Source organism: Cibotium barometz, chromosome 16 (genome assembly GCF_041138505.1).
Source record: "Cibotium barometz isolate CiBa-2024 chromosome 16, ASM4113850v1, whole genome shotgun sequence".
Classification (NCBI taxonomy): domain Eukaryota; kingdom Viridiplantae; phylum Streptophyta; class Polypodiopsida; order Cyatheales; family Cibotiaceae; genus Cibotium; species Cibotium barometz.
The window spans coordinates 29,359,546-29,378,869 of NC_141061.1; the positions used below are offsets into that span (position 1 = coordinate 29,359,546).

Consider the following 19,324-nt stretch of genomic DNA (forward strand, 5'->3'; position numbering starts at 1 on the left):
TTATCACTTCACTACAAGTGCTTTTTTGAATTATAGTTGTGTGGAACTATCCAATTAAATTTAATTTCTCCTGAGTGCTTCAATGTCAAGAGCTACTACATGCAACACCTTCAACTTTACTTTGCAAGTATTTTAGGGTCAAATGCCTTGTGGATGTTATTTTGGATGCTTATGCATTACTTCATAGACATTATGTGTATTGTTGGAGGCATGGTCCTAAGTCCTTATGTAATTTGAAAAATGTGGTTTTTTAAGTGAAGTTCTTAAAGGTGGAAAATAGTATCATTTTGCACATTGTGCCACTGACATTGAGATTCAATATTCTCCTTGCTTGTGTAAAGACTAGCATTACTCAAAATATAGTCCATGCAATTATAACTGTTGGTGTGATAAAATAGAGGTGGTCATTATGCTAAGAAAACCTCCATACATCAATAAGAGAGTTAATTCTACAATTGAATATTGAAATGGTGAACAGATTCTGTTAAAAACATCTCGCCTTGAACGAGTCAATGTAAGACTTTTTATGATACATGTTGCCAATGTAAGTTCAATTCAAAAATTATCTACAGAGTTCTATGATTACAATTGAATCACTCAGTTATCCTTCATATATCTCCTGGAGTAATCCTGGATGTTTAACTTTGGGACCATTCTAAGAAGTGTGCATGAGATCCCCTGGCTACAAGAAGTGCAATGTTGCAGTCTTTCATGCAGAAATATGGTGAAGCAAATTGCTCATTGGCAAGGTCGTTGATGACAACACCCCATGCAAGAGTCTATGGTTTTAGTAACCTACACTACATTGCTATGAGCAAGCTAAGATACACAAGTTGAAATGGCTCACAAACACAGATTAAACAGCCAAAAGGATTTACCTTGGGGTTAGCCTTAATATGACTTCTGCAATCTTATAAGCATGAGAACCTAGCAGGAGGATAATAACTTGGCAACCACCATTTTGCCCCACTTCACAATTGCAATATTGCACCAGTTGTAATCTGCAAATTTTTGCCCAAAAAAAAGGCATTAAAAATATGTAACATGTTAGTTCAAAAAACATAGATTGAGAACCACCCCTGAAAGGTGCTCGGCAAATTTTCTAGTTACGGTAGAAAAAGCTTACAAGGTTTCCAGCCTGAAGCAGATGATTAAGCATGAAACGACACCTAGAGACATGCCCCTTTTTCACACCTTTGCTTCCTTAAGCAGTAAAGCAACCAGACACATCTTGGCAATCTCAAACATCACCTCCCCTTCTTCTTTTGTTATGTACCACTGTGATTCAATAGACAGCACCTACAGGAAAATACCATCTCATAAAAGTCAGCACAAATGGCAGAATTTTTTTCACTTTAACATTGATTGCAGGATCACTTTTAACATTGATTGCAGCTGGTGTTAATTTGACGGGTGACATTCTACATGGAACTCTTGGATTGAGATGGCATCACCTTTCTTCTTTCTTTCTTTCTCTCCTTTTTTTAAGGGGGTGGGGGGGAAGAGAGAGAGAGAGAGAGAGAGAGATGTCTACAAAAGACCCCAAGGGTCTGTGAGACCATGAGTGATACAATGATACCATGGGTATACTGAGTCATGGAAAAAGCAACTAAAAGAAAAAGAAAAACAACTATAAAAATACCATGGGTATACCGAGCCATGGTAAAGCTAACTAAAAGAAAACGAAGAACAACTATCGGGAGAGAGAGAGAGAGAGAGAGAGAGAGAGAGAGGGAAGAGTTTACAGAAGGTTTCTTGGTGGAGGTGATAGTATAAAGGTTTGTCGGGAAGCCTGTCGGATAGACTCATGAGGTGATAGGCTTCAGCATTCATAGAGGGTAGGGTTTCAATGCTCTTTCAATGTCAAACAAGAGTATGAAAAGACTAGAATTATGAGTATGATCTGGTGGCAAGTGATACTGGTAGTGAGTGAGAACTAGGAGTGGAGACAGCATAGAATACTAGGGGTTGTAGCTTGTTTACATGGAAGGATAAGGATCATGCAATATACTCGGGCTTTGTGCAAGAGTTGGAAAAGTGAGTAGGCAAACACAAACGCAAGCACAAACACCCAGTAGGCCTAAACCTATTGTGTATTCATGTACAAGAATGATTACCACTGAATTGTTGAAGTATGAAAAAATACTTAAAATATCTCTCCCTGATCTCAGAGTACTAAGCCACCGTCAGCTGCTGTAGATCAGCAACATCCATGGTGCCTTGCCTGGGCACTTCTAAGCACCTATTGAGCTACTAAAATGGCCCCAGATTTGGCCCAAAACTGGCTGTCCAAAGAAACCACCAACCCTGCAAATCAGGTCAGAGGCAGATGCATCACAGCTCGTCCACCTGCATGTGGCTCCTAAGTAGGACCCATTGCGTGCCGCCATCTAGGCATTCCATTACCAACAAGCCTGTAAGAAATTATTGACACTGTGCAAACACAAAATGCAAGATCTTCCACGGGCAGGTGGACCATCTCGACCTCTCCATCTGCATGTGGCCTTTTGTGAAGATATCCACAGAGTTACGTGGATACACAAAGGCCACATGCAGGTGGACGAGCTGTGATGCACAGTTACGTAACTCTCTGTTGTTGGGAGATGGACCATCTCGACCTCTCCATCCATGATGAGCTCACATACAAAGTAACTGAGAATCTCAATGAGCTTTGCTTCGATCGTTGCACTAGAACTCTTTTGACTGCTCTTGCATTGCTCCCATGTCCCATAAAATTCTCCTCGACCAGTTACTCTCTGTTGTTGGGAGATGGACCATTTCGACCTCTCCATCCATGATGAGCTCACGTACGTACGAAGTAACTGAGAATCTCAATGAGCTTTGCTTTGATCGTTGCACTAGAACTCTTTTTTGTCTTTTCTGAGAAAGAGATCCTTCCATTAGTTACCAATTCCACATGCCATTAAAGCCACCCTGAAGCTTCCCCCAGTGTCCACAGAGGGTGTGAATGATGTCGAGCCATATGCTCTAGATGGAATCCGCCATTGGCGGGGTGGGGGTGCCCTCAATGGCCTCACTATCTCTCTCCCTCATCGATCCTCGTAATCTTCATCACCTGAAAATATAAGCCCAATTAATAATTAAATTAATCCCACAAATATGAAACAGGCACAAACCATCACCAACTCATGACTACCAGACATAAGTACCCCAGGAATCACCCTGCCATACAAACCTAACTGAAATAATCATGGACGGCCCCAAGCATACGTAATATATTCTCATGACATCCCTCTTGCTTGAGTTTGCAATTGCCCTCAATTGCAGGTTTACTGGGTTTAAAAAGAACGAAGGATCTCAGGATAAGCTCGGAAAAATTTCTCGAGCATCCATTTTGCATTTTCTTGAGGATGGTTTTTGAATGTCAAAAGATATTTGATGTATTGGTTCCCAATTCTTGTTGTTGTCGTCTCTTGATCAATAATAGCATCAGGAACTAAGACTTCTTCCTCTCCTTCAACAAGAGGTGGTTCCTCATAAATTGGGTGAGAAGGAAGTGTTCCTCGAAAGGGTTTCAAGAGATGAATATAGAAAGAGTTGTGGATATTCCAATTAGATGGCAACTCTAGTCTATAGGCAACATTGTTAATCTTTTCAATAATTTTAAATGGTCCATAGTATCTAGGTGCAAGTTTAACTGCAGGGAATTTTTCCAAACTCTTCAATCGTCTCTTCTCAATTCTCAAAAGTACATAATCACCTTCTTGGAATGAAAAATCTTTACGCTTCCTATTTGCTTGAAATGTATACTTCTCTTGAGCTCTTGCAATACAATCACGCACTTCAGATAAAATGCGATCAAAGTCTCGAGTATATTGGTCAGCAGCTTCAATCTTATGGGAGAGTCTAGTAGCCGGAATAGGCAAAGCTCTACCATAGATAATCTCAAATGGTGCTCGACCAGTAGCAGAATGAGGAGTATTATTATAAGCAAATTGGAGTAGATGTATGTACTTATCCCATGAACTAGGTTGCTGGGAAACATAGACTCTAAGTATATCCAAGATAGTGCTATTCATGACTTCGGTCTGTCCATTTGATTCAGGATGAAAAGCCGTAGAAAAATCTAACTTAGTGCCTAAGTTTGAGAAAAGAGCAATCCAAAAGTGACTACAAAATTTGGAATCTCTATCAGAAACTATCACTTTGGGTAGACCATGATGAACAAAGATTTGCTTGACAAATATGGTCGCAGCTTGCTGAGAAGTCAGTGTCTTTTTACATGGAATGAAATAGGCTTGCTTACTAAACCTGTCCACTATTGTCCAAATCATGTCATGATGACTGTGGAAGTAGTAGGAAAGCCTGTAATGAAGTCCATAGACACTTGTTCCCATGGTCGGTCTGGAATGGATAAAGGCATAAGCAATCCCAAAGCTTTGCCTTTGTAGCTTTTAATTGCTTGACAAATGTTACACTTAGCTACAAATTTTGCTACATCATTTTTCAAATGAGGCCAAAAGAATTCTCGAGAAACTACTTGAAGTGTTGCGGAAACTCCTCTATGTCCCATGAATGGTGGTTGGTGCATCTCTTCCAAGACAAGTTGTCTATAGGGTTGAGTAACACATAATCTTTTCTCAAAGAAAAGATAGCCATCATTATGAGAATAATTTCCTTGAGGTGTCCAATTGTTTTCATAATGAAGACAATTGTTGACGTGAAAACAATTGGACACCTCAAAGAAATTATTCACATAATGATGGCTATCTTTTCTTTGAGAAAAGATTATGTGTTACTCAACCCTATAGACAACTTGTCTTGGAAGAGATGCACCAACCACCATTCATGGGACATAGAGGAGTTTCCGCAACACTTCAAGTAGTTTCTCGAGAATTCTTTTGGCCTCATTTGAAAAATGATGTAGCAAAATTTGTAGCTAAGTGTAACATTTGTCAAGCAATTAAAAGCTACAAAGGCAAAGCTTTGTGATTGCTTATGCCTTTACCCATTCCAGACCGACCATGGGAACAAGTGTCTATGGACTTCATTACAGGCTTTCCTACTACTTCCACTCATCATAACATGATTTGGACAATAGTGGACAGGTTTAGTAAGCAAGCCTATTTCATTCCATGTAAAAAGACACTGACTTCTCAGCAAGCTGCGACCATACTTGTCAAGCAAATCTTTGTTCATCATGGTCTACCCAAAGTGATAGTTTCTGATAGAGATTCCAAATTTTGTAGTCACTTTTGGATTGCTCTTTTCTCAAACTTAGGCACTAAGTTGCATTTTTCTACGGCTTTTCATCCTGAATCAAATGGACAGACTGAAGTCACGAATAGCACTATCTTGGATATGCTTAGAGCCTATGTTTCCCAGCAACCTAGTTCATGGGATAAGTACATACATCTACTCCAATTTGCTTCTAATAATACTCCTCATTCTGCTACTGGTCGAGCACCATTTGAGATTATCTATGATAGAGCTTTGCCTATTCCGGCTACTAGACTCTCCCATAAGATTGAAGTTGCTGACCGAATATACTCGAGACTTTGATCGCATTTTATCTGAAGTGCGTGATTGTATTGCAAGAGCTCAAGAGAAGTATACATTTCAAGCAAATAGGAAGCATAAAGATTTTTCATTCCAAGAAGGTGATTATGTACTTTTGAGAATTGAGAAGAGACGATTGAAGAGTGTGGAAAATTTCCTTGCAGTTAAACTAGCACCTAGATACTATGGACCATTTAAAATTATTGAAAAGATTAACAATGTGGCCTATAGACTAGAGTTGCCATCTAATTGGAATATCCACAACTCTTTCCATATTCATCTCTTGAAACCCTTTCGAAGAACACTTCCTTCTCACTCAATTTATGAGGAACCACCTCTTGTTGAAGGAGAGGAAGAAGTCTTAGTTCCTGATGCTATTATTGATCAAGAGACGACAACAACAAGAATTGGGAACCAATACATCAAATATCTTTTGACATTCAAAAATCATCCTCAAGAAAATGCAAAATGGATGCCCGAGAAATTTTTCCGAGCTTATCCTGAGATCCTTCGTTCTTTTTAAACCCAGCAAACCTGCAATTGAGGGCAATTGCAAACTCAAGCAAGAGGGATGTTATGAGAATATATTTTAAGTCCTCTTTAAGAATATTATTTTTCCCTATTGAGTAATTTGGGGACGCCTAGGTTACTCTTGCGTCATGCCGGCTAGGTTAATATCGTGGGTGACACCACTATAAATATTAATACGTGCGGTATATGACGTATGCTTGGGACCGTCCATGATTATTTCAGTTAGGTTTGTATGGCAGGGTGATTCCTAGGGTACTTACGCCTGGTAGTCATGAGTTGGTGATGGTTTGTGCCTGTTTAATATTTGTGGGATTAATTTAATTATTAATTGTGCTTATATTTTCAGGTGATGAAGATTACGAGAATTGATGAATAATGTCGAGGAGAATGTTTCTTATGCGCATCATATTTATCTTTACAAGCATAACTTGTAACCTTAGTAGTTGATTTTTTCCATTTTGATACATTGAGAAAAATACATTTATAATGTTGAATTTATTAAAGCCTAGAGGCTTTACCCTAGCCCCAATTTTTGGGACACTCTATTTTTGTTGTGGAAGAGTGTCGTGCTCTCTAAAAGCACACTTTGTATAATTTTGGGAGCTATGGCCTATTTTTTGTGGAAAGCTAATAAAAATACTCTTGTGGGGGGGAAGGCCACGCACAAGGGGGAAGGGGAGGGAGGGAGATTGCACCCAGCATGTTTGTCTTGGAGCTAAGTATTATGTTTGCTATGATTTTGTTCAATTTATTTGATTTTGTTGAAACCTGCAAAGCATGTGTTTTCATGGTTGAATTTATGTGTTGAATTTCTCAAGTGTTCCACTAGCTATCCTAGCGAACAATTCCTGATACCACTGAAAACGGAATCGTTCTCTAAGATAGCTTGTGGAACACTTGAGAAATTCAACACATAAATTGAACCATGAAAACACATACTTTGCAGGTTTCAATAAAATCAAATAAATTGAACAAAATCATAGCAAACATAATACTTAGCTCCAAGACAAACATACTGGGTGCAATCTTCCCCTCCCCTTGTGCGTGGCCTTCCCCCACACAAGAGTATTTTTATTAACTTTCCACCAAAAATAGACCATAGCCCCCAAAAATATACAAAGTGTGCTTTTAGAGAGCACGACACTCTTCCACAACAAAAATAGAGTGTCCCAAAAATTGGGGCTAGGGTAAAGCCTTTAGGCTTTAATAAATTCAACATTATAAATGTATTTTTCCCAATGTATCAAAATGGAAAAAATCAACTACTAAGGTTACAAGCTACGCTTGTAAAGATAAATATGATGCGCATAAGAAACATTCTCCTCGACATTATTCATCAATCCTCATAATCTTCATCACCGGAAAATATAAGCCCAATTAATAATTAAATTAATCCCACAAATATTAAACAGGCACAAACCATCACCAACTCATGACTACCAAGCGTAAGTACCCTAGAAATCACCCTGCCATACAAACCTAACTGAAATAATCATGGACGGCCCCAAGCATACGTCATATACCGCACGTATTAATATTTATAGTGGTGTCACCCACGATATTAACCTAGCCGGCATGACACAAGAGTAACCTAGGCGTCCCTAAATTACTCAAGAGGGAAAAATAATATTCTTAAAGAGGACTTAAAATATATTCTCATGACATCCCTCTTGCTTGAGTTTGCAATTGCCCTCAATTGCAGGTTTGCTGGGTTTGAAAAGAACGAAGGATCTCAGGATAAGCTCGGAAAAATTTCTCGGGCATCCATTTTGCATCTTCTTGAGGATGGTTTTTGAATGTCAAAAGATTATGTGGTACTTAATGATAACCAGACTTGATGATAACCAGACATTCATGACCTTAGATCTTTTCTAAGTCTATGTAGTTACTATAGGAAGTTTATCAAGAATTTCGCTTATATTGCACATCCTTTGACGGAACTTCTCAAGAAAACTATATTTTTCCATTGGACCGAAAGTCAAGATAAATCTTTTCTAGTACTCAAGGATGCATTAACTCATGCACCAGTTCTTACACTACCTGACTTTCAAAGACCATTCTTTGTGGTAGTAACTGATGCTAGTGGCAAAGGTTTTGGTGCTGTGCTTATGCAAGACAACAATCCTATTGCCTATGAAAGTCGAAAGCTAAAACCTGCTGAAACAAATTATAGTATATATGACAAGGAATTAGCAACAGTTGTGCATGCCTTGAAGATTTGGAAGCATTACCTAATGGGTTCAGAATTTCTTATCAAGACTTATCAACAAAGCATTAGGCATTTGCTTTTGCAACCCCTTATTTCAGATAGGCACATCAAATGGGCATCTTTCATACAAAGTTTCCAACCCATGATTCAATACCAACCTGGGAAGGAAAATGTTGTTGCCGATGCTTTAAGTAGAAGACCACATATCAACATCATCTCCGCTATTGAAAGTGAACCCTTTTTACTTAGGAAAGAAACTTATGAAGTAGATCCATATTTTTCTAAGATATGGATCAAATTGCGTGAAAACAATTGGACACCTCAAGGAAATTATTCTCATAATGATGGCTATCTTTTCTTTGAGAAAAGATTATGTGTTACTCAACCCTATAGACAACTTGTCTTGGAAGAGATGCACCAACCACCATTCATGGAACATAGAGGAGTTTCCGCAACACTTCAAGTAGTTTCTCGAGAATTCTTTTGGCCTCATTTGAAAAATGATGTAGCAAAATTTGTAGCTAAGTATAACATTTGTCAAGCAATTAAAAGCTACAAAGGCAAAGCTTTGGGATTGCTTATGCCTTTACCCATTCCAGACCGACCATGGGAACAAGTGTCTATGGACTTCATTACAGGCTCTCCTACTACTTCCACTCATCATCATGACATGATTTGGACAATAGTGGACAGATTTAGTAAGCCAGCCTATTTCATTCCATGTAAAAAGACACTGACTTCTCAGCAAGCTGCGACCATATTTGTCAAGCAAATCTTTGTTCATCATGGTCTACCCAAAGTGATAGTTTCTGATAGAAATTCCAAATTTTGTAGTCACTTTTGGATTGCTCATTTCTCAAACTTAGACACTAAGTTAGATTTTTCTACGGCTTTTCATCCTGAATCAAATGGACAGACCGAAGTCACGAATAGCACTATCTTGGATATGCTTAGAGCCTATGTTTCCCAGCAACCTAGTTCATGGGATAAGTACATACATCTACTCCAATTTGCTTATAATAATACTCCTCATTCTGCTACTGGTCGAGCACCATTTGAGATTATCTATGGTAAAGCTTTGCCTATTCCAGCTACTAGACTCTCCCATAAGATTGAAGCTGTTGACCAATATACTCGAGACTTTGATCGCATTTTATCTGAAGTGCGTGATTGTATTGCAAGAGCTCAAGAGAAGTATACATTTCAAGCAAATAGGAAGCGTAAAGATTTTTCATTCCAAGAAGGTGATTATGTACTTTTGAGAATTGAGAAGAGACGATTGAAGAGTGTGGAAAATTTCCTTGCAGTTAAACTTGCACCTAGATACTATGGACCATTTAAAATTATTGAAAAGATTAACAATGTGGCCTATAGACTAGAGTTGCCATCTAATTGGAATATCCACAACTCTTTCCATATTCATCTCTTGAAACCCTTTCGAGGAACACTTCCTTCTCACCCAATTTATGAGGAACCATCTCTTGTTGAAGGAAAGGAAGAAGTCTTAGTTCCTGATGCCATTATTGATCAAGAGACGACAACAACAAGAATTGGGAACCAATACATCAAATATCTTTTGACATTCAAAAACCATTCTCAAGAAGATGCAAAATGGATGCCCGAGAAATTTTTCCGAGCTTATCCTGAGATCCTTCGTTCTTTTCAAACCCAGCAAACCTGCAATTGAGGGCAAAAGGGATGATATTTGTCGTACGCCGTGACCCCATTGTAATCCTCAGTCCAGGATATATCAGGCACGAGCTACGTAGGTCATTCCTCATCCATAGTGAGTCAGCCAGTCAGTCAAGTCCCTTAACCCACTTTTAGAGAGTCATTCATGCATGTAGAGTCAGTAGAAACCTTAGGGTTTGCATTAGAAAGCATTCTACATAGTGCATATCATTCATCCATTGCACATAGACCATTGCAGAAGCCTCAAGAGATCATCTAGTATTTTATCCGATTTATCTAGCATTTTTTCCATATTTTACAGCATTATTTCAGCATTTAAATATCATTATTGAGCATAAACAAGTCGTGTAGCTCTAGGCAGCCAACCGACCAGCCCATGATTAGTATAAATAACATTCATTTGCACCATTCCATCATCCATGACCAAGCGTTTCAGCCATCAGCCTTCTAGAGCATTAATGCTTGAGCATCTAGGAGCATACAACCTAAACGCAGCATATCCAGCAGCCGGCCAGCATCAGAGCTTCTCCTTCCTTGCGTTTTCAGCATATCCAGCAGCCAGCCAGCAACAGAGCATCAACATCCTTGCGTTTTCAGCCTTGAAGCAGTTTTCAGCATTGCATAGCATCAGCGTTTGCTACAGCCCCTTGGGTGAAGGTAGCAAGCATGCATATATTCATTTTCAGCATTCATACATAGCTTAGAACTGTCCCAAACAGTCCATACCTCAACCTCAGATTTGCAGCCTTCTCTCATTCCATTGGGAAGAGTGCATAGGCTCGAGATCGGTCATTATTGGTGCTTCTACAACCGTGTACCCGACTCTTGGTCCTCCGAGATCTTGCGTTTGGCTTATCGTCAATCCAAAGTCATTCTCTTCAAAATAATAAAGCAAATACTATTCCGGGAACGGGATAGGGCGCCCTTCAATGGGTAATTCGAGACCCCATACGGTGTACAGTTTCTCTCTCTCTAAATCTCTTAAAGTTTGTAGTCGTAAAAGTGGATTGCTAAACTCGCGAAACTCAAGATACAAAAGGCGGTGTGAGACTTGTGTGTCGAAGAAGACAAGCGTCAGGCTGAACTCGTCGCTCAGGAGCACCAACAAGAGCTCGATCAAGAACATATGTTACTCGAGCACCAAAGGGAAAAGGAGGCCATACATCTGAGTTATCAGCACCTCTCTTCAGTTTCCCCAGCCATAGGTGCCACCAGCCAGCAGCCCACGACATCAACTACCGTCATTCAAACTCAACCAAATTTTAGTAAGTATGATGGTAAGTGTGATCATTTAGCAGTTAATCAATTCATTCATCAATTTAATGCTCATTTTCCTTTAGCTAGGATCACAAACCCTCAGGATATAGAGTCAACGTAACGGCTCCCCACCTTATGGGTGAAGCAATCACTTGGTGGCAGCATTGGTCTAGTCTTCATGCAGACCAAACCACATGTGTCATAGCTTTTAGCTGGGATACATTTGTCCACGACCTAAAGACCAGATTTCTTCCTCCCTAGTATATGACCAGCCTGGTAGATGAGTTCTATGAACTCGGACAGAACGGGTCACCCGTGCTTCAATTTTTCGGAAAGGTTATAACTTTAGCACAACAGTTAGAATTATTTGAGCAGGCCACGATGAATCAATTCATTCGTAGATTAGATTCTAATATCCGGTTCACAGTTCATAACTTTGAACCCAGTACATATGACCGAGCTTTGACTCTGGCTCAAAATGAAGAAATGAAGATGAATTCAGACAAGCCTAAGCAGTCGTCGCAGTCTAGTACCAAACCCCAACAACAGCAATCTACTGCACAGCAAGGGAAAGGTCATGCATCTTCTAAAGATGCTAAGAAGGACGGCAGTAATAGCTCTAGTTCAGGGGATAAGAAGGATAAGGAATCCAAGCCTAAGAAAACCCCTAAGAAAAAGGCTAAAGCAAGCATCACTGGAGGTTATCTCCCTCCAGAGGAGCAAAGGAAATACCGGTTAGAAAATAGATGTTTTTTTTGTCATACCATCGGGCCTGGTAAGAAGGATTGCCAGAAATGGCAAGCGGAGCCAGCCTCCAAAGCTCCTTCTGCCACAGTTGCCACAACATCTCCACGTCCTCCAGCCCCACACAAACGCAGTTCAGCTTTTACCTTCTATGCATTCTATGTCATCCATGGTATTTGATGCTAAGCAAGAGGGTGAGAGCGATGCTGCACAGAAAAGCCTCATCCGAGCTTATGGCGCTGCCAAGGGCCGATAGTTTGTAGTCATGTTTGATATGGGTAGTTTTGAGAGAACGCCATCTCTCCCCAATTGACTAACAAAATGAGCTGCACATTAGTGCCATATCATTTGGATATGGACGGGTTCACACCTGGTCTCCGCACCCACATATCTCAAAAGGCAGAGCAGTTTGCCTTTGTAGTTCAAAAGACCTCATTCCAACAAGATTTCATTGTCTCGCCTCTTCTGGGGTGTGACATGATCTTAGGAATCCAGTGGTTTCGTCAATATGAGCCTATTCCCGATTGGGAGCAAGACACTTTTACTATCTGTAAAGGTTTTCTTGAGCCTGTCATGATTGGTGGGGATAGAAGCATTCTTGGCATCCCATTGATTTCTCATCTCTAGGTCCGACGAGCTATCCACAAGGGAGCGGAAGGGGCATTACTTTATGTTCATGCTCAGACAACCTCTACCTCATCGGTAGCAGCTATCTCATCTTCAATCCCACAATTAGCAAACCTCCTGTCTAGACATCAGGACATTATGCTTAGGGATGATCTCCCGCCCAGTCTTCCCCCATCCCGTCCTAATGACCATCGTATCGATTTGGTCCCTGGATCCGAACCTCCTAGCAGGTTCCCCTATCGTCTTTCCAAGACTTTAGAGGGTAAGCTAGAAAAGCAGTTATCTGAGCTCCTTCGAGCCGGATTCATTCGGTCTTCTTCCTCACCATTTGCTGCACCCATCCTATTTGTCCAAAAGGAGGACAAGTCTACATGCCTTTGTGTAGACTACAGGGCATTGAATAAACTCACCATTAAGAATAAGTTTCTTATACCAAGGATTGAGTACATTTTGGAGCGCTTAGACGGTGCAAAATTTTTCACTAAGATTGACCTCAAGAGTGGTTACTATCAGGTCCGCATTTTCGAAGCTGACATTCCAAAAACAGCTTTCCGAACAGAGCGTGGTCACTATGAGTTCATAGTCATGCCTTTTGGGCTTACCAATGCACCCGCAACCTTCAATAAAATGGTGTCAAGGATTTTCGTAGTCCTCATTAGTAAGTGTGTTTTCATATTTCTTGATGACATACTTGTCTTCTCAGCCACTCCGGAGCAGCATGAGAAAGATGTGGCGAAAGTCTAGCAACTTTTGCGAGATAATGGGCTCTACATAAACGCCAAAAAGTCTATCTTCCACGTTAAAGAGGTTCAATCCTTGGGCTACATCATCGGTTCCAATGGGATTCGATTGGATCCCTCAAAGGTTCAAGAGATCTTGGATTGGAACATTCCTCGAACCACCAAAGAGATCCATTCTTTCGTAGGTCTTTGCCAAGCCTATAGCACCCATGTTCACCAATTTTCCAACCTTGCAGCACCTCTCACCAACTTGCTCAAGGGGGTGAAGACTCGTAGACAAAAAGTCACAATAATAGGCAAGGCACTTGATGCATTCCGTGCACTCCAGAAAGCTGCCTCAGAAGCGCCTGTTTTGAAGTTGCATCTTGGGATGAACCTTTTAAGGTCATTGCCGATGCCAGCAATGTAGCCATCAGTGCAATTCTCCAGCAGGACAATAGACCCGTGGCCTACTATAGTCGAAAGTTGGATGTCGCCGAAAAGAATTATTCGGTTTATGACACAGAGATTTTGGGTGTGATCACAGCGCTCAAACATTGGAAGCCTTTCCTTTATGGACGGATTTTCATAGTCAAAACAAACCACCAAGCACTTAAGTGGCTTCAAACCATGCCAAGTGCGAGAAAATGAACTTCAGTAAGTATAATGGTAAACTCAACCCCACAACTCTTTATTCATGGTTGCATCAGTTTGAAGCTTACTTTGCCGCAGTTAGAAAGACAGATACTAACAGAGTAATCTTAGCCAGTTGGTACTTGGAAGGTGAGGCCATTCCTTGGTGGACTCAATGGACTCATGCCCACACCAAACTAGGTATGGCAGCTTATGTGTGGGACGAGTTTGTCTGCGACCTTAAGCAGCGGTTTCTACCGCCCCACTACCTTGAGCGACTCGAAGACGAGTTCAGGGGCGCGCGTCAGAACGCGCAACCAGTCCTTCAGTTTGCCAATAGAATTTCAACGTTATGTTTGCAATTAGGCTTATGTGATACGGACAAAAAAGGGCAATTTTTGTATGGCCTTGACACACAAATCCAGTGGGAGGTGCATATGTTTAGGCCAACCACCTTCGAAGACGCACTCTCGCTTGCACAGAGTGCAGAAATGAAGCATAATGGTGGCAAGCCCAAGACTTCCCAGCCGGCTACTCCCAAGACTATCGCCTCAGGGGGGCGGGGAGCAAAGGCCAGAACCAGACGAGGTCTTCCCCAGGACAGAGCACGGGAGCCTTTGGCTCCAAGAACTCGAACAATGCGTCCAAGCTTACTTCAAACCAGAAAGTGGAGGCAGGCAAGACAGATGGCAAGTTGAGTACTGAGGAGATTTCTGAGTTCTCAGTACAAGAAGGATAGGTGTTTCTTTTGTCATACAAAAGGACATACTTCTCGGGAGTGTCATACAAAAGGACATGCTTCTCGAGAGTGTCCTAAGAAGACTACCGCTCCAAAGACCGCGACCGCAGCCTCCACAGCTTCTGTGGTGAGCCTAGCTCCCACACAAACCCCAATGGCTGCCCCTATTTCTTCAAATCCCAATGCTTCAGTTGGAGCAATCATTAGCCGGGAGCTCGAAGATAAGCAGAAGGGCGCCCATGACCAAGAGTATGATGTTAGAAGTCATCTCCTGTCTTTATGTTGACACCATGGCCTTTGTTGTGGGTGTGCCCGCCCTTGTAGGTGTTTTCTCATTTTTCCTCACTCCCCGTATTTTTTCCCATATTTTTTCCCATTTTTATGTGGCTTGGATGGCAGTCCTGAGCTGGCAAGAGGCTCTATCTTCTGGCCGACTGTACCTGCATGTACCCGACCACAGATGTGTGCTGACCGACTCAAGACAACTGGCCGACTGGTACATGTGGCTGGTCGTGGAGATGCTGAGCTTGTCGGCTGCCCTACAGCAGGCCGACTGCTGTAGGGGGGCCATATAAAATGACTCCCAGTCCCTTGCCACATATTGTATCATTCCGGGATCTTCCTTGTGTATATAGAGCCGAGTTACTCGACAGGCCAATAAAGACAAAAAGGATATAAAGTTTTCGGAAGGGGATTGGGTTTATCTTCGGATTATGAAGCAAAGGTTGAAGGAGGTGGGCAAGGGATGCCCAAAGTTGTCTTTCAGGAGCTTTGGACCTTTTCCCATCCAGAAAAAGATTAATGAGGTTTCAATGCAGTTGAAGCTACCTCCGAGTTGGACTATGCACGATGTGTTTCATCGTCAGTTGGTTAAAGCCATATGCAAGTCCGATCCCTTCAGAAGTTAAAGACAAGGCGGAACCAGATATTATTGATGAAGCTAAAGTTATGGTTCCAGAACAGATCCTTTTGCACCGTTTCAAGCATGGCTCAGGCCGAAGGCAAAGACAGTTCCTCATGAAGTTTCAAGACCGAGGGACCCACGAAGCGGTATGGCTTGACAAAGAGTTTTTCGACGACTATCCGGCGTTATTGACGGATTATTTGGAGGCTATGCAACTTCCGTCAAGTTAAGCACAAGGGAATGTCACGTGCATCCTGCACTTGGATGCCACGTAGACATATCTGTGCAAAGGTGCAGGACCTGGGATGGTAAACTGGTCCCATGTGAGCCCAGTCTGGGACAACGAGTCAGCCAAGGTTCCATCCTGGTCGTCCGAGGTCAGGTGTGCATTGTCCTGCACATGAGTCCAAGGTCAGGTGTGCATTGTCTTGCACATGAAACAGTGCCAGTCCGCGCTGTGAGTCTCCCTCTGGAATGATGTCAATGACTCTGTGTATCTGGTATGATATCGGATGCCAGAACACTCTGTAGACAGTTAGGGTTTGCATTTAGGAACAGGGGCCAGCCCATAGGGCTACCCCAGGAACTCATGTGGGCATGGGGAAAACATAAGACAATCCCCATAAGGGCCAGGAAGGCCCTGGCTGTACCCACCAGCCATGGGTAGGTCATGGGAAGGCTATAGGACAGCCCTAGGGGCTTTGCAAGGATAGCCGACTGGTTATCCAGCCCTAGGAGGGTTGTAGAGCAAGTGTGGGGCAGCCCATACAGGCTGCCCAGCCTCCAGTGCGGCAGGCGCACAGTGCCCAGCCCCTTTTTCCATGCGCCTAAGTGCCCAGCAGCCATTTGATCATGCGCATAAGTGCCAAGCCTAGTGTGGAGTATTGTGTAGCATTTATTACACTTTTTAATGTATTTATTAAGTCGTGGGGCCGATTTGAGACAGCCGACTGCTGTTAACCAGCCGACTGGCTGTCTAGAGGGGTATAAATACCCATGCCTCAGTTCAGTTCATTCATCTCATCATTTGCCAAGTGCTGAAGCTAAAGCAAGGGCCAGGACAGCCTAGATCAGGCTAACGCAGAAGGGGTGAAGAATTGAAGGTCAAGGGCAGAGATTCATCTCAGCCAAGAAGGTTCTGTCAGTCTTTTATTTTCAGTATTTCACATCATTCTAATAAAAGCAAATACACCATTCGTGGTGGGGGCCCTACAGAGGGTATTCGGGACCCAATACTATGTCCTCTTCTCCCTCTCTCTCTCTCTCTCTCTCTCTCTCTATTTTTCTGCACATCTACATTCAATTTTGTGCGTTAATTTCGTCGTGACAAGTGTGCTGTTTTCTAAGCATTGAAGTTACCAATCTCCCCCGAAGCTTCGGGGTCAAATTGGTAACTTCAATGCTCAGAATTGAGCAATCTTTCACAACGAACATAACGCACAAAACTGAAATAGATGTGCAAAATACATACATACATACACACACACACACACACACACACACACACATATATATATATATATATATTGTTAGAAATCTAGCATGGTATCACACTAAGCTAGAACATGGAGAAGAGTGCAAGAGGAATGAAGCAAAACTGAGAGATACTTTCCATTGATGTGACCCCTGAATAAATAGGGCCAAGTACAAGACATTGAGCAAGAGTGCTTATGGGATAAATGTAGAGGTGCCACATGGCACACACTCAAGACTCAAGACAAAACTGAAACTAGACAAATGTAGACTAGAGAAATAGTACACCTAGTGTGCACTTATTTCCAACACCCTCCTTAAGTGGACACTAGGAGGAAGACAGAAAGACAAGACTAGAAGACAGACATAAAGACCTATAGACTGAGAGACAAGACATAAGACATGACAGACAAAGATCCTGAGACACCCCTCCTCAAGTGATATCCTCATATGGGTCCACAAGGGTAGGTACAAGAGTGGATCATAGACAGACAGAGAGAGAGGCAATCAGCCAATAGAGTGGTCCCACAGAGAGAGAGACTGTCAGATAGACATGAGAGAGTCTGACAAATAGAAGATAAATGGGGACATTGACAGAAAATGCCAAGGGAATGTGGGTAGCTAATCCACAAAAGAGAGGCATATAGACTGATAGACAGAGTGTCAGATACATGTGACTGTAAGATCGCACAAGATGGACACATAGACAGAGAGACTGACTGATTGTAGATAGACAGAGAGATGGACCTTGATAGATAATCCCTCCTCAAGGGCAATCCTCCTGCTAGAGTGGGTAATGCAGGGGTGCCTCTTGGATAGGGACAAAGATAAGTCCATGTAGACATGACATTACCCCATGATCTACATCATTGGTGATCAATGGTGGTAGATAGCATGAAAGCATAGACAAATATGAGAGAGATGGGAAGGTCTTACCATATTTGGCAGTGTCTAATCCCGTACAAGATAGAGAAGTAAATGAGGGAGAAGGGAAGGTCTTACCACTTGCTGAGGATGTGAGGCAAGGGCAGTGTCTAATCCCTAAGAAGAGAGATCTTTGTAGTTTGATATTTTTGAGAGGAGATATTAATAAAAAAATTCAGAACTGAGATTTTTAATTTTCAAGAGATAGAAAGTAGACTGAAAATACTTCTTAGTTGGAGTGTGCCTTGAGCTGCTGCTGTAGAGGTTGCTGGAGTAGAAGATGGAGACATAGAAGCGGCTGGAGTCGAAGATGGAGACGTGGAAGTTGGAGTGGAGGCCGGAGGAGAAGATGATGGAGGCTTCGTAGCGGCAGATGAAACGGCAGCTTTAGGCGAGCTTGCTGGACATCGTGGCTCCATGAACAGGCCGGTAAGCTCAAGTAGAGAGGCGGCAGCACCATGATGAACCCCCGCAGCAGCAAGAAGGAGAAGACGGGCAGTTGTTGGCGCAGATCTGGAGTTGCAAGCTGGAGCAGAATCAACAAGCCGAGCAGAGGCAAACGGGGCAGGTTGGTATGGCGGGCAGAAAAAAATGCAGCTATGGCTGCAGCAGCAGACTGAGGATAGGGGCAGCACGGGCAGCAGCTGGAGAGGTAGGCTGAGGGGAGAAGCGGGCAGATCCAGCAGAAAATGGCGGGGCAGATGCAGGAGAAGATGGCGCAGAGAATGGCGGGGCAGAGGTAGAGGTGCGGCCAGATCTAGAGGGGGCAACTGCTAGAGCATGGCTCTGATACCATGTTAGAAATCTAGCATGGTATCACACTAAGCTAGAACATGGAGAAGAGTGCAAGAGGAATGAAGCAAAACTGAGAGATACTTTCCATTGATGTGACCCCTGAATAAATAGGGCCAAGTACAAGACATTGAGCAAGAGTGCTTATGGGATAAATGTAGAGGTGCCACATGGCACACACTCAAGACTCAAGACAAAACTGAAACTAGACAAATGTAGACTAGAGAAATAGTACACCTAGTGTGCACTTATTTCCAACATATATATATATATATATATATATATATATATATATATATATATATATATATATATATATAGAGAGAGAGAGAGAGAGAGAGGGAGAAGAGGACACAGTATTGGGTCCCGAATACCCTTTGTAGGGCCCCCACCACGAATCGTGTATCTAGTTTATTAGAATGAGTGCAAATGGCGACACACTGGGACGTATGAAGCCAGATTGCAATAGTTCGTGGAGTTCGCGGTCCAACTCAGATTCCATTGCCTTGGAAAGACAATATGGAAACTTGCTCGAGGATTCAGAGCCTAGGAGGAGTTCT

At 42.2% G+C, this 19,324-nt stretch overlaps 1 protein-coding gene across 2 annotated transcripts in view; it reads right to left on the reverse strand.

Annotated features, from left to right (window-relative positions):
* Nucleotides 1-464: 464 nt before the first annotated feature.
* LOC147630536 (uncharacterized) overlaps nt 465-19,324 on the reverse strand; it is a 46,839-nt gene continuing 27,979 nt past the window's right edge. For both annotated transcript variants that reach the window (XM_086810433.1, XM_086810432.1), the window contains exons 7-8: nt 1,127-1,299; nt 465-1,001 (exon numbers count right to left, since the gene is read on the reverse strand). In XM_086810433.1, the coding sequence (XP_086666559.1) occupies nt 1,189-1,299 (111 nt within the window). In that variant the 3' untranslated portion in view covers nt 465-1,001; nt 1,127-1,188. The remainder of the gene's footprint in view (nt 1,002-1,126; nt 1,300-19,324) is intronic.